General features: G+C 34.7%; 3 protein-coding genes and 1 long non-coding RNA gene across 4 annotated transcripts; 2 read left to right on the top strand and 2 right to left on the bottom strand.

Moving 5' to 3' along the window:
- Positions 1-1,581: 1,581 nt before the first annotated feature.
- LOC116349549 (atlastin-like) lies at positions 1,582-8,156 on the bottom strand. The gene is made up of 9 exons (XM_031781030.1): positions 7,880-8,156; positions 7,040-7,816; positions 6,810-6,965; positions 6,614-6,742; positions 6,382-6,537; positions 2,260-2,490; positions 2,073-2,195; positions 1,855-2,004; positions 1,582-1,794 (listed from the first exon to the last, which is right to left on the bottom strand). Exons 2-9 carry the CDS (start codon positions 7,706-7,708, stop codon positions 1,600-1,602), a joined length of 1,809 nt encoding a protein of 602 aa, XP_031636890.1. The 5' UTR covers positions 7,709-7,816; positions 7,880-8,156; the 3' UTR covers positions 1,582-1,599.
- Positions 8,157-9,908: 1,752 nt separating this feature from the next.
- Positions 9,909-13,679, top strand: LOC116349548. Its single transcript, XR_004201925.1, has 4 exons — positions 9,909-9,995; positions 10,191-10,417; positions 13,413-13,552; positions 13,619-13,679. It is a non-coding gene; the product is annotated as an uncharacterized LOC116349548 (long non-coding RNA).
- Positions 13,680-15,844: 2,165 nt separating this feature from the next.
- Positions 15,845-19,782, bottom strand: LOC116349529 (alpha-1-antiproteinase S-like). Its single transcript, XM_031781009.1, has 5 exons — positions 19,672-19,782; positions 17,418-18,253; positions 17,007-17,165; positions 16,629-16,772; positions 15,845-16,546 (listed from the first exon to the last, which is right to left on the bottom strand). Exons 1-5 carry the CDS (start codon positions 19,694-19,696, stop codon positions 16,055-16,057), a joined length of 1,656 nt encoding a protein of 551 aa, XP_031636869.1. The 5' UTR covers positions 19,697-19,782; the 3' UTR covers positions 15,845-16,054.
- A 912-nt stretch (positions 19,783-20,694) lies between these two features.
- Positions 20,695-22,882, top strand: LOC116349547 (zinc finger protein OZF-like). Its single transcript, XM_031781029.1, has 2 exons — positions 20,695-20,774; positions 21,404-22,882. Exon 2 carries the CDS (start codon positions 21,413-21,415, stop codon positions 22,709-22,711), a length of 1,299 nt encoding a protein of 432 aa, XP_031636889.1. The 5' UTR covers positions 20,695-20,774; positions 21,404-21,412; the 3' UTR covers positions 22,712-22,882.
- The last annotated feature ends 289 nt before the right edge of the window (positions 22,883-23,171 follow it).

Here is a 23,171-nt window from a genome sequence, read left to right on the forward strand (position 1 = left end):
GCAAATATTGCCGTGTTATCACTTAAACTGCTACGATCGTCGAAAATTCCCTGCGTGTCAAGTAGGAGAATGGCAATTTTTTCACCACTCGGAAAATCATGGGTAAAAATATCGGACCACATCCAAATACCGATTGTTTCTCGCTTTCGACCGCTTCGCCATTTGAATCCATCTAATTTGCTATTGGCCTTGTTTTCTCCCAGCCAATCAGAAACGTCGTGCTTTTTGTACTATTTAAAGAAACGTTCATAAGAAAAGTGTCGTAAGAAAATGTCATTTGAAAAGTGACTACCTGTGCCTCCAAGTATTTGATGAAGAAATTCGATAGAAAACTCTTCCCTTGTCGATATGCCCCTGCGATTGAAATGACAACAACGTGTCGATCCTTGATATGATCGGCTTCGAGAACTTGTTTTAATTCACTCAAATCCAATTGAAACGAATGATTCACCGGAGCCACAATTTGAATAGCATTCACGTTGCCTGTATTTTGCTCATCAGCGAAAATTGTATGGCTAAAGACGCCGATAACAAAGAGCACGTAAACGATCCACATGATCAAAATTTTTAAACTGAGTTCGGGGTTGCATGCCAATGGTATTTATATATGTTTGTTGATATCAGTCAGACATATACGTGCGGCGTATGCAACGATACGGCAAGAGCTAGCTTACTTATCGAAGCAACGATACGGCACAGAACTTACTTGCGGCGAATAGATTAGACTGATGCGGCTGTCTTATTTTTAGTTGTTCTTTGAATTCTGGTAATTTTATTTTCCCGTAAGCAGTTTTTCAAAAGTTCGTTGATCGTTGAGAAAAAGGCGATTATCAGCGGTTGCATGACTTATTATGAATTTAAATTGGTACTTTTTCTTGTTATGGAAATACACGGGTTGAATCATAGCTCGGGGATTTTTTTAGCATCAATCAAAGCATAGACGTTTATTTAATGCAAACATTCCAGATGTTGTTAATTTGATAGTTGGAATTCGAGTTCTTTTCCAAGAATAAATGAAGAAGAGCCTGTGACTTAAACATTCCCAAAAAAATAATTGCGTCGAAATATTCAGACCGAATAAATTTATATTATAATTTATTGAATTTTTTAGTGGTCCGTGCAAGCTGACGAGCAAATACGCATTTGGCGGAAATTTTGATAAGATTGAATGCAGAGTTCTTTGCTATGTATTTGTTCTTTGTGCACGTAAAGCGATAGTAAATAATCAGTTTGTTAAACATTCACTCTCAATTCAAGGTTCACTCTTTACGCGATACTTTTTCGAGTTGGAAATTCCAACGCTAATCTAATCTCTTTTTTTGCATATAATAAGCTGCTTATTCAGTACCAACAATTTAGTAAAAAACGCCTATGATAGGCTATGAAAACTCGTATTTTATAGAGTGAAATTGAAAAAATATTTATTTAAGTTTTTCTTAGTTAGAAGAATACATTAAATTCATTTTCATTGGGGAATTAATGTTTTTCACCATTTGAGGTCAAATTTTCTTCAGTTATTATAAGAATCTTTTTATATATAGTTTGAAAGCAAGATAATCTAATTTTTCAAATCTATATTTATTTCTGGAGCAGGATCATTTATCCAAACCACTTTCCAAAAGTAGCATCCCGAAATTTAACCCAATTGCTTGGTTCGTACGGCTCTGGCCTATTTCGTTCGTTGTCTTTATTCAAATTAACTTGCAAACTGTCTATTTCGCGTTCAAGTATTGGCCGATTATGGTGATAAGCTGCATTTGACAGTTCATCATTACCCAGTTTTCTTGATTCGAACTAAACAAAACATTCGGATTTGGTGGAGATTATAACACGTTTTGAAATTTGTTTACATACCTCTTGCAAAACGCTTTGTTTAGTTTTCGAAATCAATCTTACCAAATCATCACCGCTTAAGAATCTGCTTCCAATTCCATTTTTCACTTTATTTTCGAATGATGCCTTTAATTCTCTGACTAAGGCCTCTGTGTGGGCCTTTGCTCGTTGCTACAATTGAATATGTGAAATATTTCAATAACAAATTGACATCATTCAAGCGTTCTCCGATAAATTACCTGGAACTTCTGCCGTTTCGCTTCATTAACTTCACCAAACGAATGCTGTCTTTTTTCAATATTTGCCTCAATTTTTCGTTGAATTACAGATTTCAATTCATTGTCTCCGGGTTGCGATTGAAACTGGATTACAAGTTGGGAAAATTATTAACTCGTTTGAAGTTTTGGATAGTTAAAAAAGACAAACCTGATTAACAGCTGCATTCTTCGCCTTTTGATGAACACCGATGAAATCGCCATGGCTATAGTATTGAACTTCGCCGAGGGATCGATGCATTGTATCACTATAAGATTGCAGGGCATGAGTGTATGATTCCAACGTTTTGGCCAATGTGTCCTTCAAAGTGTTTAGACCATTTTTAAGCCTTTCACGAAGATCTCTGGATATGTCATCATCGCCCATTTTTCTGGTAGCAAACTGTGAATTCAAAATCGTTTCAATTTCATTTATTCAATCGAGAATTTGATTCACTTACATCTCTTAAAGCGGCATCGGTTTCGGATTGGAACACATTGTTCAACTGAGCAAAACTGAGTTCGGAATTCATTTTTTCAATTGCTTGGAGCATTTTCTGCTTAACTGCACCAATAATCTCAATTCCAATCTTATCGTTGTGTAAATTGGCTTTTTCCTAAAGAACCATTGTCATTGAAAGTGTGTATCAATGGAACGAACTGGAAATTTAGAGGGGTCGAAAGTAAACTTACAATGAACTCCCTGCGTTTTCTTTCATTTTCGGATTTGAATGTTTGATATCGCTGTTGTGTGCCATTTTCAATTTTTTGCTGGAATTTTGTTCGAAGCTCATCGCCACCGAGCTTTGGTTTTTCTAAGAACTTTTTGAATCAAAGTGAATTTATTAGCACTTCAATTGAATTAAGAGCGACACCGATCATTCCATACCTGTGCCAATACATCAGTCTTCGTCTGTTCATGAAGTTGCACAAGTTCATTTTCGCTCATAAACGGATTTGCATTCTTAAGTGCTGTTTCCATTGCATCACTGTACCTTTGCATGCAATCATTGTATAGAATTGTGTTGCTTGCTTCAGCTGTTGCCTATTTGAATAGAAATAACGATTTGAATAAATGAATCTTCAACAATAAATTCTGCATTAATTTCAACATGAAAAAGCATAAAACACATACCATTAAAACCGATTTTGGTTCCGGCAATGAACCTCCGTTGAATACATTCGTATAAGCTTGTAAGTATTGTGAAAAATCCCGAGCGCGAACTTGTTGGCCGTTGATTTTTTTCACAATTAACCTTTCCGGAGCAAAAAGTAATGGAGCCAATTCCTTAGCGTATTGTTTGAACTCTGCTGAGATTTGATTTAGTTCGCCCGAAAAATTCCGTGAATTTGCAACTGCCAATCCTGGATGAGGCATTAGAAAAGCGTCTATTTGTTGAAAACTCATTACGATTCGTCGTCTCAACTCTTGCATTTCAGGTGTTTGTTCTGAATTTCCAGCAAATACTTCATCCGCAACCTTTTTTCCATTACCATATGCTGTTTCATATGCGAATGGCCAGTCACGAACGATGAAGAGTAGCTTTTGGAACGGTTTTTCATTTGTTTGTTCGAGGGCAAGACGGCCGTATTCGGTGAATAGTTCCAAATGTTGTAAATCATCTTCGCGAATGTTTTGCATCAAATTGTAACACTGAACAGACGACAACATCATACTGAGCGCAAATATTGCCGTGTTATCACTTAAACTGCTACGATCGTCGAAAATTCCCTGCGTGTCAAGTAGGAGAATGGCAATTTTTTCACCACTCGGAAAATCATGGGTAAAAATATCGGACCACATCCAAATACCGATTGTTTCTCGCTTTCGACCGCTTCGCCATTTGAATCCATCTAATTTGCTATTGGCCTTGTTTTCTCCCAGCCAATCAGAAACGTCGTGCTTTTTGTACTATTTAAAGAAACGTTCATAAGAAAAGTGTCGTAAGAAAATGTCATTTGAAAAGTGACTACCTGTGCCTCCAAGTATTTGATGAAGAAATTCGATAGAAAACTCTTCCCTTGTCGATATGCCCCTGCGATTGAAATGACAACAACATGTCGATCCTTGATATGATCGGTTTCGAGAACTTGTTTTAATTCACTCAAATCCAATTGAAACGAATGATTCACCGGAGTCACAATTTGAACAGCATTCACGTTGCCTGTATTTTGCTCATCAGCGAAAATTGTATGGCTAAAAGCGCCGATAACAAAGAGCACGTAAACGATCCACATGATCAAAATTTTTAAACTGAGTTCGGGGTTGCATGCCAATGGTATTTATATATGTTTGTTGATATCAGTCAGACATATACGTGCGGCGTATGCAATCAAGCGTCGAAGCAATGTTACAACACAAAACTTACTTGCGGCAAATAGACTGGAACGATGTTTTTTTTAGTTATTCTTTAAATTTTGGTCATTTTATTTTCTTGTAATTTAGAAGTTCGTCGTTCGTTTAGCTAAATATGAGCATTTCTTTTATTTGTGTTGTTTATTGCATCGTCAGGCCAAATTTAATTGATTTATTCAATCGTGTTCTATCGAAAAAATAACGTAATTTTTAATGACTATAACCATAATATTTACTTTGCATACTTTGTATTTGTTATCACTAAAAATGACTAAAACATGCCACTTTGTGCTTTAATTGAGATGAAGTTGAAAACTTGACTTCCTTTCCTCTTTCCCTTCCTTGTGTAATCCTTTTCAATTTGGCGATACGGTGTGCGGCAAACGAAGCAGAGTGTGTGACTATTTTGCTCTTCACTGCTTTGATGATGCTGTTTTGCTGCTTCATATTAACAACAATGAAGCGAAATTTGTATGCGAGGATATTGCGATAAACGATCAATCATTAGAAATACTCTTTCAAATAAAAAAAATCAGATTTACCGCCCGTGTTTTCGGCTAACGAACGTCACAGCAAACCACAATTTGGGAATTTTGTGATAGTATTCTAATCTTGTGTGCTGAATAAATGCAAAAACGTATTACGTAATCAACTAATCATATATTTGAATATTCAGGATGATTTTTAACATATTTTTCGCAAAATCGGTAAGAATATACGTGATTTATTCAATTGTTATTTACTCATATAGAAGCGACAGATAATTATCAGTTAAAACTTAAAACAACAAGCATTGAAAGAAAAAAAATATTGAAAAGATGTTTTTCAATTTTTATTCGAACTCTAAAGAAATTACACGGTAATATAAGGGTATATTTACAAGTTTTTCATTGTTTTCAATTAAATGTCCCTTGATTTTGGTCTTTTTATCACCATTCACTTGAAGTGTTGGTGTGTTAGATATGTTTTAACCAATCCTTAAATGCTTCACGCAATATAATCCATTCACTGGGTTTGTATGGTTCTGGCTTATTTTGTTCGTTGACTGCTTTAAGTGTGGCTTGCAAATTGTTTATACCTGCTTCAAGTATCGGACGGAAACTGTGATAAGCTTGAGTAGACAGTTCATCGTTGCCCATTTTGCCCGAATCAAACTAAACAAAGCACTCAATTAATCGGATAATGTAAAACCTTTCAAGTTCTTATCACACCTGTTGTAGAGCACATTCCTTTGATTTTGAAAATAATTCGGAAAACTCATTATCGCTTAAGTATGCGCTTCCAATACCATTCCTTACTTTATTCTCGAACGATGCTTTTAATTCCTTGACTAAAATCTCACTGTGAGTGTTTGCTCTTTGCTATAATTGAAAAATATTAAAAAATCCACTTGAAACATGCGATTCCATTCAATCAAATTCATACAAAACGCAACAAAAATAAATGTCAAGCAAATATTTACAAGGAAATTTTGACGTTTTGCTTAATTTGTTGCACCAAATAAATGCTGATTTTGTTCAATATTCGCCTCAATCTTGCGCCGAATAACCGTTTTCAATTCATTGTCTCCGGGTTGCGATTGGAACTGAATTACAAATTGGGGAAATTATTTGCTCGTTTGAAGTTCTGCATAGGTAAAAAAGACAAACCCGATTGACAGCTACGTTCTTCGCCTTTTGATGGAGTTTAATGTAATCATCGGGACTGAAATACTGAACTCCGTTGAGAGATTCATGCATTGTATCTCTATAAGATTGCAGGGCACGAGTGTATGATTCCAATGTTTTGGCCATTGAGTCCTTCAACGTGTTTAGATCATTTTTAATCTTTTCACGACGATCTCTGGATATGTCATCATCGCCCATTTTTCGGGAAGCAAACTGTGAATTCAAAATCGATTCAATTTCATTTATTCAATTGAGAATTTAGTTCACTTACATCTCTTAAAGCGGCATCGGTTTCGGATTGGAACACATTGTTCAACTGAGCAAAACTGAGTTCGGAATTTATCTTTTCAATTTCTTGGAGAAGATTTCGCTTAACGGCTCCAACAATTTCACCGCTGATTTTTTCATTGTGTAAATTGGCTTTTTCCTAAAGAACCATTGTCATTGAAAGTGTGCATTAATAGAACGAACTGAAAATTCAAAAGGATCGAATGTAAACTTACAATGAAATCCCTGCGTTTTCTTTCATTTTCAGCTTTGAATGTTCGATATCGCTGTTGCGTGCCATTTTCAAGTTTTCGCTGGAATTTTGTTCGAAGCTCATCGCCGCCGAGCTTTGGTTTTTCTAAGAACTGTTTGAATCAAAGTGAATTTATTAGCACTTCAATTGAATTAAGAGCGACTCTGATCATTCCATACCTGTGCCAATACACCAGTCTTTGTCTGTTCATGAAGTTGCACAAGTTCATTTTCGCTCATAAACGGATTTGCATTCTCAAGTGCTGTTTCCATTGCATCACTGTACCTTTGCATGCAATCATTGTATAGAATTGTGTTGCTTACTTGAGCTGTTGCCTGTTTTTATAGAACTACCGATTTGAATGAGTATCTTAAACAATATTTTCGAAATGAAAATCGACAACACATACCATTAAAACCGAGTTTATCTCCGGTAATTTGTCTGAATTGAACATATTCGTATACGATTCTAAATATTGTGACAAATTTCGAGCACGAACTTGTTGGCCGTTGATTTTTTTCACAATTAGATTCTCCGGAGCAAAAAGCGATGTCGACAATTCTTTCACATATTCAATGAATATTGGTTCGATCAGATCTAGTTCGCCATTAAAATTTTGATCAACCGCTACTACAAATCCAGGATGCGGCAATAAAAATGTGTCAACTTGTTGATAACTCATTCTGATACGTCGTCTCAACTCTTTCATTTCAGGAGTTTGTTCTGAATTTTCGGCGAAGACTTTGTCCGCATACATTTTGCTGTCTCCAAATGAAAACTTCTGTGGATTTGACCAGTCACGAACGGTGAAAAGTAGCTTTTGAAACGGTTTTTCATCGGTTTGTTCGAGAGCAAGACGGCCGTATTCGGTGAATAGATCCAAATGCTGCAAATCATTGTCGCGTATCATATTCACCAAATTGTAACATTGAACGGACGACAACATCATACTGAGTGCAAATATTGCCGTGTTATCATGCAAAGTGCTATGATCGTCGAAAAGTCCCTGTGTGTCAAGCAGGAGAATTGCGATTTTTTCACCATTCGGAAAATCATGGGTGAAAATGTCGGACCACATCCAAATACTGACTGTTTCTCGGTCTAAACCGCTTCGCCATTTAAATCAATTTATTTTGCTGTCATTTTTAGTCTCGCCAAGCCAATCAGTGACATTGTGTTTTTTGTACTATTTAAATGAATACATTAGCATGACTGCGGTACTTGTAAACGTCATCAAAAAAGTGGTTACCTGTGCCTCCAAGTATTTGATGAAGAAATTCAATAGAAAACTCTTCCCTTGTCGATATGCTCCTGCGATTGAGACCACAACAACATGTCGATCCTTGATATGATCGGTTTCGAGAACTTCTTTTAATTCATTTAAATTTAGGTGGAAGGAATGATTCACCGGAGCCACAATTTGAATGGCGTTGCCACAATTTATGTCATCGGCTGAGATTTGATGGCTTAAAACGCCGATAACAAAAAGCACGCAAGCGATCCACATGGTTTGTATTCACTGAATCTAAAGTCACACGAGCGTGTTGTTTATATATCAATTCAACGACAATTTAGCACAAAAAACTCACCGATACGTCATGAAACTGAAATAAATAGACGAAGTTTATACGGACTACGGATGTCGTGGTCGTTATCTTTATCGTTGGTTCGAAAGTCTGCGTTATTTGAAGAAACAACGATTAAATAACAGTGAGAACTTTTGAAGCATTGACCGAATTTTTTTAACTCAATTAATTGAAGCAATCACAGAGTGCCTTATCAGAGAGGTCACATTTTAGTTCCTTTGCACAACAACGAGAATGATTCACTTGTAAATATGGCATTTAATTTCAAGCTATTTTCATTCAATTGATAGAATTTCATTAAAATGCATCTTTTAGTTCATTGAATTGCAATTAAAACGCTGCTTCTCTCATCTGAATCATAGCGTTGATAAGCTGTAGTGATCGCTGAGAAATGGAGCAAAATGAAACAAAAGTAGGGAATTCCCAGAATTTTTTTCTAGTTTTAAATAGATGGACAACGGTTTTGAAATAATCAGAAATTATTTTCAAGAATAAATTTTTACAAGAAAAAATATGATCGAAATGTTTGTTTGACTGTGCAACTCATCCGTTTAGACATTGATCGGATTGAATCCTTCCTACTGTTTGAACTTTTGATGGAAATTCGTTCGATTCGCTACCCCTCCCCCTCAGTACCAATTTTTGCTCGAAAACTCTCTTATTATCAATTTTTGTTCGGGGAAATTTTACTGAATCGATTTTTAGCTGGGAACCCCCATCAATCTTCGACCGTTAGAGAGAGCTCTATCTAGATTATAGACTATACGGATTATTGCTTTGTTTTCAATCGAAATTTTATCTGCTTTACACAGTTTCGGAACCTATGATGGGAAAAACGTGTAAATTATATAAATTGGTACGATGCAGCTACTGTTGTTTGTTTACTTTTAAGTAGGTTATCGCAGTGAATCATTTCTGTCAATCGGTTTAAAATGTATATTGAAAATGTCGACATTTATTGAGTATTTTTTTCTCTTTCACTTTTATTTTCTGACTCACATGCAATGCGGCGTCAAATCAGCTTACAGTACTACAAAATAAATAAATACCACACATGTAAATAGATACAATGCACATTAAACACAAATGAAACAGTGTTTGAAGAACGAAGCATTGACTGTGGATGCGATACACAATGATGATAGTGCGAATGCAGCGTAAACAAAAATCTTGGCATATTATCTGTAATTTATTTTGTTTTGGTCATTAAAGCACGAGAATTAAACTCAATTCGATTTAAGTCAAAATTGAATATAATTGAAGCACTATTACACAGTTGTCTCCTAGGTTGTCTCTCTTTCGTTGTTCAAACCAACATTTTTTCAAAGCGAGTCAAAATTGTTTGGATCGTTTTTGAAGAATTGAAGAAAAATGAAGAATGTTCCGAAATCAAATAAAAGAGTGTGATGGGGTTTTTTCGACTTCTTTTGCATATGCTTCACACTAGACACACAAAATGTATGAATCTAGATATGAATCTTATTAGATATGCAGCTATTGCGAACGATCATCAACACCTTCCAACCCATTCGTAACAATGCTAGTGTATTGATGATAATTTATACATTTTAATACGAATGTACATAAATTACTCATCATTTTAATGAAGGCATATTAATGAGGATCAAATGAATATTAAAAGTGGAACATTTGTTGATGATTATCAATAAGATCTCTCCATTTAGGTAATCGTGAAACATTGAGTAAAACAAGAAGAAAGGAACAATGTTGAATTTGAGATATTTCATGTTGTTGCTATTTGGGCTTATCATTTCAGAGGTGAGCTTATACTTTACTTCGGTAAAGAGAAAATTTAATTTTTGAAAAAGATCAATTTTTTTGGAAGAATACTTCAGTTCAGTCGTTCCTTTTTAGAATTCAAACGCTTACGTTTTGGTAACTTTTCAAGACCAAAACACTTGATCCATGAAAAAGTTGATATCTCTATCTATTATTAGGAGTGTCTTTTTTCAGCACTTATTTGTGGGTGGAAAATCGGATGTATCAAACAAAGGCGCCAAAATTGAGCGTGGAAATGAAGCAAATCCCGCGAAAACACCCATAAAATTGAAAGAAAAAATCGCATATCAATTGAAGAACAACCAATCAAAGACGGCATAAAGTTTTTTGAAGAGTTGGTAAAATCTTCTGCTCTTCCAACGAAACCACGAGCATTGCAAAACAGGAAACAATTTGATCAGGTTGGTTATAAATACCTTTTTTCGTTAAAATTATATTCTTCAAAGAAAAAATATGTTCATTCCAACCGGCTAAGCCTATGAAGAGACAAAATGCGAATTCCCCTCATCTGTGCCATCTTGTATTCCATAGTTGAACTCAATTTAGTTACAATGAATTGAATCGAAAAAGAGAAAAAAAAAACATAGATCTGTTGACCAGTGAGATACGTATAACAATGGAATGAAAGAATGAAGAAAGCGTATATGTGTATGTATGCATCAGCACGCATAGATGTACAGCTCTGTGTGGCCGTGCTATTGTTGTTGTTTTTTCTCTTTTTCATTTCAATGCTACAAAATTAAATTCAGTTTTTCGATCTAATTCGAACTAATGTGAGGTGGCGCTGATCAGCTGCGTTCGCATAAAAAAGTTCCCAATCTCATATACGCCAACCCCGCTTGGTTCATTCATTCAAAAGAAATTTCAGTCAAGCAGAGGAATAGGTACTATTTTCAGCTTTAAAAATATTGTGAACTACACTAATTTCGCTTCATTGAATTCACGTTCAATCATCTAAAATTGAGCATTCATTGCAGTTGAGAAATTCGAAGACTACAAATACACGGCTGAACTTTTATACAAAGACGGTAGTAAAGATACGGTGTATAGGTGCAGTGCAACTGTAATATCAAACTCAAAGATCCTTTGCTCCGCAAATTGTGTATATGGGAAAACTGACGTGGCTCTAGGATTTGGAGACGAGCACTATCACATAGTCAATGTTAGTCAACGTGAAATTTTTGTGCACCAAAGCTGTCATTCAACTGAAAAACGCTTTGAAATTTGACAAAAATGTTTGAAAAATTGATATGGTTCTCGATAAGTACGTTATAGGCACGGATGATAATGTTACATTGCTGGGTCACTCAAAGGGTTTTATGCGATATTTTAATTCAACAATTGCCGACTTTATCGGAAGTCGACGTTTATATTTGAAACAGAAAAATGATTATCCATTGCTAGAACAATGGACGAGAAAAAAGTTGCACAATAATGCGCCATTTATTGAGGTGGTTATTAATGTATGTAATTACAAAGACGGAATTGTTGGATAGTGTCTCAACTAAATTTTCATATCGCTTGTTTTCAACCACAATTCGCACACGTCACCAGATGGCGTTTTTACAATATGACATCTCTCAGTCATGATGGTTGGCATTTCAGGACCTGTTCATTCGCGTTTATTTTTTCTTTTCTTTTTCAAAATAGAATTTTGACGGTTTGTACGTCAGTGATTGGTCATCGTGCGTTTATTGAGAATCCGAAAATGAGATATAAATGAAATTGCATGTGAAAAAAATCCTGTTGGTGTGAGGAAGAGACGTGTACAATTGTGCGGGTCTTTAACATCTCCTGAAATATTCGAAAAAATAAATAGCACACTTTCGAGAAGACAAACGAAATGCTTTTTAAATCAATGTTTATTTTCAATTTTTTTTACATTTCCGCAAAAAATATATTTCATTTTGAGAAAATAATTGAATAATGTCAAAGTCTGAACTGAAGAGTTGAAAATCGATATTTCTTCAATAGCCAAGCCTAGACAAGTTCAGCTCGTCTACGCAACCAAAATTCATCATGATTTTCTGCATCTTTTTCAATTGTCTTTCCGTAAAATTTCTGAAAAACAAACGAACATGATCAATATGAAATTAGGAAAGAAATTCCCGGGTTTCAGTTGCATTACCTCAGGCGAGATTGTATCAAGTTGAGGATGTTTCCACACCTTTTTAGCTGGAACACTTTTCTTCTCTTTCGTGTTATTTGGAACATCAATTTCAGATCGGCTTTCCATTTTGATGTAAGATCTTTCGCTTGGTTTGTAGTTTATAAAATTGACAAAACTACGTTGGAAAAAAATTAAAACTTTTTTAGATTTCATCTTTCACAGTATTTTATAAAATAAATATGACTGAATATATTGAATGAATTTGCATTTATAATATTGATGGAACGATTAAAAAAAATACGGAACTGCGTGCTATGGACACTGTACAGTGTACACTGATCTGAATGATGACTTAATCAAGGAAATACACGAAAAAGGCAAAAAACTTACTTCCGAATGAATAACACAGATCTTGTGGATTTAACTTACAAAGTCGAAGAATGTGAAATTTGCGTTGAATATGGAGCGAATACAACGGACAAATGAAATAACGAACCATAAAATACTAATAACGTTTTATTTTCATATGTGAATGTCGACTAAAACGAAATGAAATAAGCAAAATTAAGATCGACTTGTGTCAACACTGTGTTAGCTAAGAAACACGCCAAACAACGGAATTACAAAATATCTGAAACGAATAAACACTTTGCTTTTATACACAAATTTGCATGACACATAATACCACATAAGCATAATTGAAAAGAGATTTCGAAGCAAAGCGTGATTTATCGAGCAATGTAATTGACTCATATGAAAATTTGTTATTAATCTGCCACTTCTGGAGTGTCTTTGAGACATATTTACATATGATCCAGTAAACATGCTCGTTAGCATTGACTCTCCTCGAATTCATAACAAATGTTTTATAAAGCGCTACACAATTTTTGTTTCAATAAGCGTTCGATTGACGATAAAAGTGCTCACAATTTCCTTTCAAATAGAAAAATATTGATTTGCAAAGCGTTGATATGTAATAATATTGATTGAATTGAATTTGTTCATTTACGATATCAACTGACATAAATGAATAAACAAGACATATGAAATGAAATAAATGATTAATTGCAACTTGTTCTAGACAAAACATCGCCAAAAATTAAACACATTGAGTTAAATTTCGGTGTTCACCAAAATATCGGAAATGAGTTCCATGGCATTGCTTGACAGATCAATTTTGAGAGCACTGTAGTGTGCTTCATATCTTTTTCATTCCAATTTAAACGTTTTTTCTTTTCAAAGCAACATAAAGTGAGAAATGGGCAGAAATATTTCTCTTTTTACAGAATATTATCGTTGTGACAGCATCCACCATCCTCCTCGATGTACCAGATATTACAAGGAAGATCATTCTTACCCTGGGTTCCAGCCTTTAAAGGCCATCAGTTGCCCAGTGTGTGGAAAAGTTAATCTTCCTTACCGATCTGTAAGTCAACGTATCAAAAACACATTACTTTTTGGTACTAATTTCATTCATTTTTTTATATTTCAGATTGGCAGACAATAGCAAATGGAATGGTTCATAGTAGAGCAGAAACATATGCAATGACATCTTTTTAAATATATATCTTCACATCGTTTGTTGAAAGAGTTGAATAAAACCTAATTCTATCAGCAGCGAAATTTCTTGCTTTTTATTACAAAGAAAAAGATTTCATCGCTATTTTTTTGTAACACATTTCCGCAGATTTTGTTATTTTTTCAGACATTTCCATTTCGGTCGTTTACAAGGGTTGGCATTTGGAGGGAATTTCCAGTAAAGCAAAAGTAAATGGTCGAAACGTGGAGAGAATTTCAATTTCTTTCAGCTGGTTTCTTTCCTAAGCAACTCACTTGTTTTAAAAGTTTAAAAAAAACCTTTCGCTAAATTCACTTAAAATAAACCACGTACGGAGTTCTCAAATATTGAAAAACGCATTTGATTTTTTCTTGTTTATACTTAATTCTCGCGCTTAATATTGAATTTCAGTCACTTGTTTATTTATCACATCATGTACACTAAGTTGAGTTGATGATGCTACATTTATTGTTCTGTAGCTTAAAACATGATTAAAAGAATCCCCGCGTGTTTATTATGGACAATTCTGCAGTCGTAGACTTTTCGATATTTTCGGTGTGATATGTGCGTCGCTGAAAATGACTCATTCTCTCGCCCACAGAAATGTTCATAGATGATAACAATTTATAAATAGCCACAAAAAATTTGTTTCAATCGGCGTTTGCTTGATGTATATGTGTTTGCTTTCAACTTTCAGCTTGAGACGTAATTGGTTTTATTTTTACTCTTGTTTGGATACAGCTTTATTATAGGCTTGTCGGAATTCGTTTCTCTCTAGAATATTATGTTGCTAATGCCATAATTTGAACATTTTACTGTGGTAAAACTAAAATTGGAAAAAATGTGTGTCTGTGGAGTTTTGTTGTATTATCCATTTGAATTTTTGAGTGATAATCAAAAAAAGTGTCGAGATATGGCACTGAATATCCAAAATTATAGTATAATCACACCAAAATCCCAAAGAGAATCGAAATCCGACAAGCCCACTTCATCATCTGAATTAAAGTCGAAAATGATATGGTCGAACCGATTGTTAACACGAACGTCAAGTAAACATTCAAGCAACGTTTATTGATTTGCAAAGTATTCATATATAAATATTGATCGCATTGAATCTTACTTTCCGCGCATATATCTTGTATGTAAGGAGAAAGTATTTTATATGCGCAATAGACTGGTACAAATGGATAAACAACTTAAAAGAACTGAGATAAATCATTTATCGCAACTTATTCTATATCAAACAGTAAACACTTTGTGTAAAATTTCGGGGTTATATAAGAAATGACGTTGATGGTGGCGTTTAACATATCAATTTTAAAACCACTGTGGTGTACAGATCATCATACTTTCTTCATTCGAATTTAAACGTTTTTTTTGTCAACAGGTCTTCAAAGCAAAAAAAAATTGAAAATGAACGATAGTAGTTACACGTTAACAGAACATTATCGTTGTGACGGCTTCTTCCATCCGTCCCATCTTACAAGGAATTACAAGGAAGTTCATTCTTACCCTGGTTCCCAGCCTGGAAAAACCGCCATTTGTCCGGTGTGTGGACAAGCTAATTTCCCATACAGATCTGTAAGGCAACATTAACACATTACTTTTTGATATTTTTGGTTTTTTGGAGCGTAAATTGACACAATAATTTAAATAAAAAACTGTTTTTTATTTAAATTACTTTTTGATACTAATTTCATTCATCTTTCACATTTTAGGTTTTTAAAATATAGAAAATGGTTCATACTAAAATAGACCCCAGGAATATGAGGCACTCCAATGAAAGCAACGATTCTATATTGTTTTATTAAAAGAATTAAATAAAACCTAATTCTGTTCGAAAGTCGGTAGTGAAACTGTTTAGTCTTTTATTTTACTTTGAATATTCATTCACAGCAAACCAATTTCATTCGCAAACAAATTTCCTGAAAACATGAATTTAATGAATAAGACTTAAGTCACACCAATTGACATTTGAAGGCGAATATGTGTTCAGCTTAAAACGGTAAACAACTGAATTGAAAAATGTTCCTTAGTGTTCGGATGGCGAATATTTTGATTTCTTTCAACTGATGGTAATTTTACACATTCACACACTTACCATACATTTATATCAATATCGAATTGGTGACAGTACCGAAGGATTCAAACAAAAAAAAATCGATTTTCTCTTCAATTTGTCGTTGTATTTAATGATTTTCTACAAAATCGATGTGACTAATGACATAGTATATATTATTATTGTTTAAAATAAAATATGATTTATTCAATCGAATTATTTCGTATTTAAGTCTTTTAAATTATGTCTTTCTCAATCATAAATCTAAATTTAGCAGCATAATTCTCTATCACAAACTGAATGGCTGCAATTTATTGAGAAATTTCGGGTTCGTCCATGGCAAATGATTCCAATGATGTAATTTTACCGGCTACAATGGTCACATCGTCGATGCGATCACGAACAAAGAACAAAAATGGTCGATTTATAACGATGGTACGATCATTCAGCGGGCCATTTGATCGCAATGCAATTGATGCAGTCAAAAAGTTTTCGGCACTTGATGTTTCATCGACGCGTAAGTTGACGTGCTGTTGTAATTCGTCGAGACGAAGTTTTAACGATTTCGATATACCGCTGAAGTCAGCTTTTGAGGTGAATAAGGATGCCAAACCTTCTTTGGCAAGCACCTTTTCCGCGCCACTCGTTGTTTGCACTTCAAATCTCGGTAAATTCACCGTTATAAATTCATCGGCCAATTCATTACTGATTTCATTCAATGTATTCGCATTGAATTCATTTATTAAATACTTCAAACCATCGGAACCCTCTGGAATCACGACAAGCATCGAGTAACGAATATTCTGAGAATGAAGAATTGGAATGAAATTGATGGAAAAATTGAAAATCAGATCTGAATTGACGGAGGAGAAAGGAGACTCTTACCTCATACGGAAATTCAACAGCTTCACTCTTATACTTTGTAATGTTGGCAGTTTTGAAGTAACCTTGAGCTTTCATCATTTTTATCGGGATTCTTTGACCATTCATCGTATTGAAGATATTTTCAACATTTTCGTCACGCAAATGCTGTGGTGAAAGTAAAAAAAAGGTTCAAAAAATAATTGAAATCAATCTCTTGGTTACTTTTGGATCTAAACAAAAATTTCCAAAAAAAACCAAAAAATTTACAAAACTCTTCGAAAAAATCAAAAAACTTTTCAACAAATATGAAAAACTGTGAAAAAATTCAAACCAAAACTGGAAAATATGAGAAAAAATTGACAAAATCTCGTGGATAACGAAAATATCGCTCGATATCACCTGGAATGGAGTGGCCCAATTTCCATGATAGTATAATCCATTGAACAGTAACATTTTTGGCTCAAATCGATTGGTATCAGTTTCGGTCAAGTTTTCCTTTTCTCCAACGATCGAACCCCCGCTTACAATTGAAGCACCTTCGCCTGATTTTCCACCAAACTTCAAAAAAAGATAAGAATTAATTTTTATATAAAAATTTTAATGTTACTGTCGGTATTTTGCGGTATTCCAAACGGTTCTACGACATTTTCAAAGAAAAATTTTCACCTCACACATTAAGCGTGTGCGTAAAATTAAAAAGTGGAAAAAATCGTTCGAAATATTGCAAGGTACTGGCAACAACTCTTTTTCCAAAAGTCAAATTCAAATTCGTTCCATAGTCAACATGCGATCGCGAAAAAAAAAACTCACAACTTTGCCCAATCGTGTTTCTGCCGCTTGCATAATTTCCATCTCTTCATACTGTTTCAATGGCAATAAAACTTTCTTTGCGTCATTTGCACCGCTGCCCACTCCAACCGCCTCTTCATTGTTCACCGTCTCAACTTTATGTTTTGCCATTTCGTCTTTAATAAGTGGAACCTCAACATATTGTTGATCTTCAATAACTTCATCAAATTTCGATGGATCATTTTGGGTGTCAATGCGTGTTTCATCCACTGGACCGCCTTCCATTTTAAATGAATCAAATTCAACAATATCTTTGCTATTTGTTGGTTTATCTTCATTTTTCGCTTTATCATCTGGTGCTTTCGTCGACGATTGCATCTCTTCTGTTGGTCTAACGATTGAATAAGTGGTTGCATCCATCGATTGTTGCTCATATGGTTCTACATTTCGAACGGTCACATAAAAATCGTTCACCAAAATCTCACGATACGAATCATCGATGGTGTTATTTTTGTAAATATAGAACCAGCTACGAAACTGTGGTGCAGCCTGCGGATCCATGCCTTGTAAGTGTGACAAGACGGATCGATAGGCGCCACGTACCGATGCCCGATCATTTGGATGCTTTAAAACGGTATTAATATCGTTGTTTGTCTCCTCATGTGCGCCTTCACCTAAGATCGCCAAAATTGATGCGTATCCAATGGGCGAAAAGATGGAATTTTTTTGATTTTCAACATTTCCCTTCAGCAATTTAGCCGTGATGATATTCGTCGCTTGGCCAACAATCTCTTTGTTCTCACGTGAATCGAGAGGCGGCAAACCACCGATATTGTGCGATAACAACAACAAAATACCTGAATAACAGAAATAAAGAAATTAATTTGATATGCAAATGTTTGTGACACGCATTATAAGGCAGAGTATTGCTCAGCGCTGCTGCCATCCACAGCATATTAAAATATCTTGCTGAGAATGCGTCGTCCGTCGCATGCGAACGTACGTAGTAGTTTATACATCACAGCGAACAAGAATGAATCCATTGTTCTCTTCACGATTATGTGACTCAAAACATTCAAACGATTGTATAGAGAACAATGCATGTATTGTTGTTCGCTGTGATGTATAAACTGCTACGTACCTTCGCATGCGACGGACGACGCATTCTCAGCAAGATATTTTAATATGCTCTGGATGGCAGCAGCGCTGAGCAATACTCTGTTATAAGGTAACCGCCGAAATGGTGGCAAGAGAGAATGTAAACAACAACAGGTCTTTCACCCGCGCACACAATTTTGTATACACACAAACGAGATGTGAAGCACCGTGTTGTCAATGAACTTTGTAACGAATCTTGATTTTGAAAAAATGCTGATTCACATCTTCTTGCACATATTGATTCTGGTTTTATTTACATTGGTTTGTTGAGTTTGTAGAAGTTAATTATGACAATCGATAATTTTGCTCGTTACGCAAATGAGATATATTTCGTATTCTCTTCTGCTTTTTATTCGCGATTGCGTTTGCACACGTTAAATAACGGCATTTCTCTGATCAGATGATAAACAAAAAAACAAACGAAGAAGAAAAACAAGCAAAAAAAATTCTTGATCCGTTCTTCACATCGTTCGATGTCTTACACCGGTTTGTCAAAACTGGTCACACGGACACCGAACTCTCATTTCAATTTACTCTTTTGCTTTGTTTTGGATTAATTCCGTTTTACATTAAAACTGACTTTTTTTATTTGACCCAAAAAAACACCTTTTTCAGACTCGGACGATACTCTTTGTACACATTTTCAACTTTTTTTCTTTTTTTTTCTCTAATATGTCCCGCAATTTGGATTGAATTAGGTGAAGAACGACCGATCTTGTCAGATTAAATACTTCCTGATGTGATTTTTTAATTCAATTTGGTATCATCGGTTCCGTCATTCTTCAAAACAATGGAAAAATTTAAATAAGGTTCAAATAAGCTTCAAATTTGAACGAAAATTCATAGTGATTGAATGAACAAGGTTTCGTACGTTTTTACTTGAAAGTGTCTTAAAGCGTGACTTTCTAATAATTAACCATAATTATTTCACGAGGAAATGTCACGATTTAACTTGATTTCAAATAGCAAAGTTTTTCTATGTTTTACTCCAATTTTGCCACCTTTACAAATTTTTGTCTTTTCTAAACTTTTCACAAATAGGAGGAAACACAATAGGCGCGTGCAGAAAAGTAAAAGAAATAATAATTGTTTGAACAAAATCTGGAACGAGATTCACCTGCGATAATCAAATTAAAACTCATTGCGATTCGATAATTGACTGTTACTCAATCGACACAAAGAAAATCACTGAACAAATATTTAAAGAACCACTGTAAATACTCAAGCGCTAAAGATGGAATGGTACTTCTTTGCTGTATTCATAACGTTTTTATGCGTGTCGCACGGAAAGAACGATCCATACAACCACACACGCGAATTTAAAACAAGTTTTTGCGCGAACAGAGACTTATATCAGAGTTAAGAAAATAACGGATAGTTGGACGTTTTATTTGTGCTTGGACTAATGCTATTTCGATTACATTAAATATCGTTTTTAGAAATATGAACGTAGGATCAATAGAAGAACGTAGTGGAGGCATGATGATGTTGAAAAAAAGTAAGTGATAAAAACATACTGTGAACTAACAGTAACAGAAGCTGTAAACGAGCAAATAAGTTGGCTCAAGCTCAACCGAATGGTCTCTGACCTTATACGACACGAGGTCGAGTCAAAAAAACCAAACTTGGAAATACTTCAGATTATATGGTGTTATTCTGTCCCATGATCTGATTTGTTTACTATGTTATGTTCCTTATACATGCGAGGGTCAACAGAATTGTCCAGAATATAAATGTAGAAAATGCTAGAAATTTTTTTTATGTTGCGCTTAACTAAGTTATGGTTATGCGAAATAAATAAATATCGGAATTGAATATCGTGCCAAAAATTATTATTCTGATAGTGAGGTTCGCCTTAAAACAAAAGAATATTCTGTGAGTAATACAATGTAACAGACGGTTCCAGAATATGAAATGAAGATTAAATTCGATAATTACACAAAAGTACTTTGTTATTCATTAAAAATAATAATAAAATTCATAACGAACTATATTCCAATTTTTTTTAAATCAGTGACAATAAAAGGGACAGTCAACTTCACGACCATTCTTGCAAATGAATGGGCAATGTTGCTCACGTCATGCGAGACAGAGATTTTTACTTTTGCACGACCATACGGGTCATAGTTAGTTAGTCGGCCATTAGAGTAAGCAACACGTATCTCAAAGCAAGCGTCTTTCTTTGACTACACACAATTGTACGCAAATAAATTGGAATTTGTGAGTTTTTTTTTTTTTGCTAAAATGTCAGTTTGTCTTGAATAGAACTGGGAGAATTGAAAAATCTGCATTAAATAAATTGAAATCAATCGGTTTAACGCGAGATATTGAATTTGAACATTTGTTGAAGAAAAAAAGAGTGAAAAATATTGATACGATTTTTTTCTGAAAGGGAGATAACACAATGTAATATATTTATTTAATCTTATTTTAAAACGTCCGTTTTCTTGTATTAGTTCATCTCTTTGTATCATTTTTAAGAAAAAGAACTGATACGATACACTAAGTTTTCATTCGGAAATTTTCCATGACGTCATTGCACAATGTACGCGTCTTAATATTTAGCACACATTCGTAGTAATGTTGAGTGTGCATAAGTGAGTCAGCAATTTAGCAAAAATGAAGCATATTGGAATGTTTGGTGAATTGTTGAGGTTATGTTAAGGAAAAGTCTTTTTTTTTTTTTTTTTGCTAAAAGGAATATATTTGAACATGAGCCTTGGATAGTGTCTAAAGATTGATTTGATTTTGTTATTAAAAAATATTTTGAAAATTGAAATAAGTTCCGACGGAACATTGATTCAAGTACACTAAATTTATTGCATTTTATTTTCATATCGAATTAGCAGTGGATCAAAATGAATCCGTATCGAAGCAAAGGAACTTTGGATGGAAAGTTCAAAAACCACAAATGCAAGCGAAAGCCAAAGAAACAACAAATTGAAATCAAACGAGAAATAAAAGAAGAACCAAGTGACGGTGCTTATTTGATTCCGGACACTTCGTCATCGCCCCAAATCACAACGAATGTAGTCATCAAGTCAGAGAGCGAAAGCGACAGTGAGATCGATTCGGAAAACAAGCCGAATTATTTTAAGAAAGAGATCAAGGACGAAGTCGAGTGTTTGAAGAAAGAATGCGACACAGCGAAGGATGGAAATGGAATGAAAAACGATGATCAGATTGGTGAAAGTTCAAGTGCTTCAAAACGAATTCCAAATAAAAAACATCAAAATGAAGGTCGTGCAAAACAGAAGAAATCAAAGGGTGCAAAAATGGCCAAACATTCAAAGAAGCCGACTGATTCAAAGCATCAAAAGAAACACAAATGCACTTTTTGTAATTATGTAACATCGAACAAAGGACATCTCACAGTGCATATTCGTACCCACACCGACGAAAAGCCGTTCGCATGTGAAATATGTGCCAAGGCTTTTGCACAAAAGTCAAATTTGAAGTCTCATAAGAAAACTCATGCGACTGAATTTCCATTTTCCTGTTCAAAGTGTCGCCAGGGTTTTGCACATGAAATTGATAAAATCAACCACGAAAGCGAATGCAAACATCGTCAATACCAGTGTCATATATGCAAGAACACCACTCATCATTTGACAGATCTCAAACGACACATTCGAATCCACAGTGGTGAGAGACCATTCAGATGCCGTATTTGTGCCAAAACATTTACACACAAATCTCATTTCACCGCCCATTCACGCACTCACATCAAACAACTTCCATTTAATTGCGCACAATGTGGTCGAAGATTCGCCGATGAAAACGAGAAACAATCGCATGAGGATCATTGCAAACATCGACGATATGATTGTTATCTTTGCCCATACAAATGTTTTTACAAAACCAATTTGAAGCGGCACATGCAAGTGCATCACACTGGCGAGAAACAATTCAAATGTGGTGTTTGCGGAAAGAAATTCATTCGGAAATGCCATCTCAAAGGACATTTGGCCACACATTCCAAACAACAACCACCCCGTTGCTCCGAATGCTTTAAACCATTCACAAAAGAAACCGATAAGAATGCACATGAAGGACGTTGCAAACGACGCCTTCATCAGTGTTATTTGTGCAAAGTTTTAAAGCGCCAATCACAAGATTTAAAACGCCATATGCGAAACTATCACACAGGTGAATAGCCTTTTCCATGCGCCATATGTGATGCTCATTTTTCAATGCTTGGTGATGCCAAAAAGCACATGAAAAATTTGCACGGTTTGAAGAAATGATTGCGACTCTATTCAACTTTGATCATTTTATTTATTCGAATCCGCAACCAATTCCACTTCAGCGGTAAAATGAGCATTAAATTAAGACAGAAGTTTTTTAGAAGTTACGAAACTTCCATACTAAAAATTGACAAAAAAAAAATCAATCTATGTTTCTTTTCTTATTTTCCATAATAAAACCATTGAGTTGACACAATAAAGTGAAGATGTTTTTTTTTAAATCCAATATGTATAATATTCAAAATCAGGGTCAGCTGACGAAGAGCTACAAGTTATTTGAAACATTGATATATATATTGGTGACGTATGTGTTTGTTTTGATTTACATAATATGAAACATGTGTAAGAAAGCGTTTTGACGTCCTAATGC

Source organism: Contarinia nasturtii, unplaced genomic scaffold, assembly GCF_009176525.2.
Source record: "Contarinia nasturtii isolate CC-2019 unplaced genomic scaffold, AAFC_CNas_1.1 Cnas_scaffold_2932, whole genome shotgun sequence".
Taxonomy (NCBI): domain Eukaryota; kingdom Metazoa; phylum Arthropoda; class Insecta; order Diptera; family Cecidomyiidae; genus Contarinia; species Contarinia nasturtii.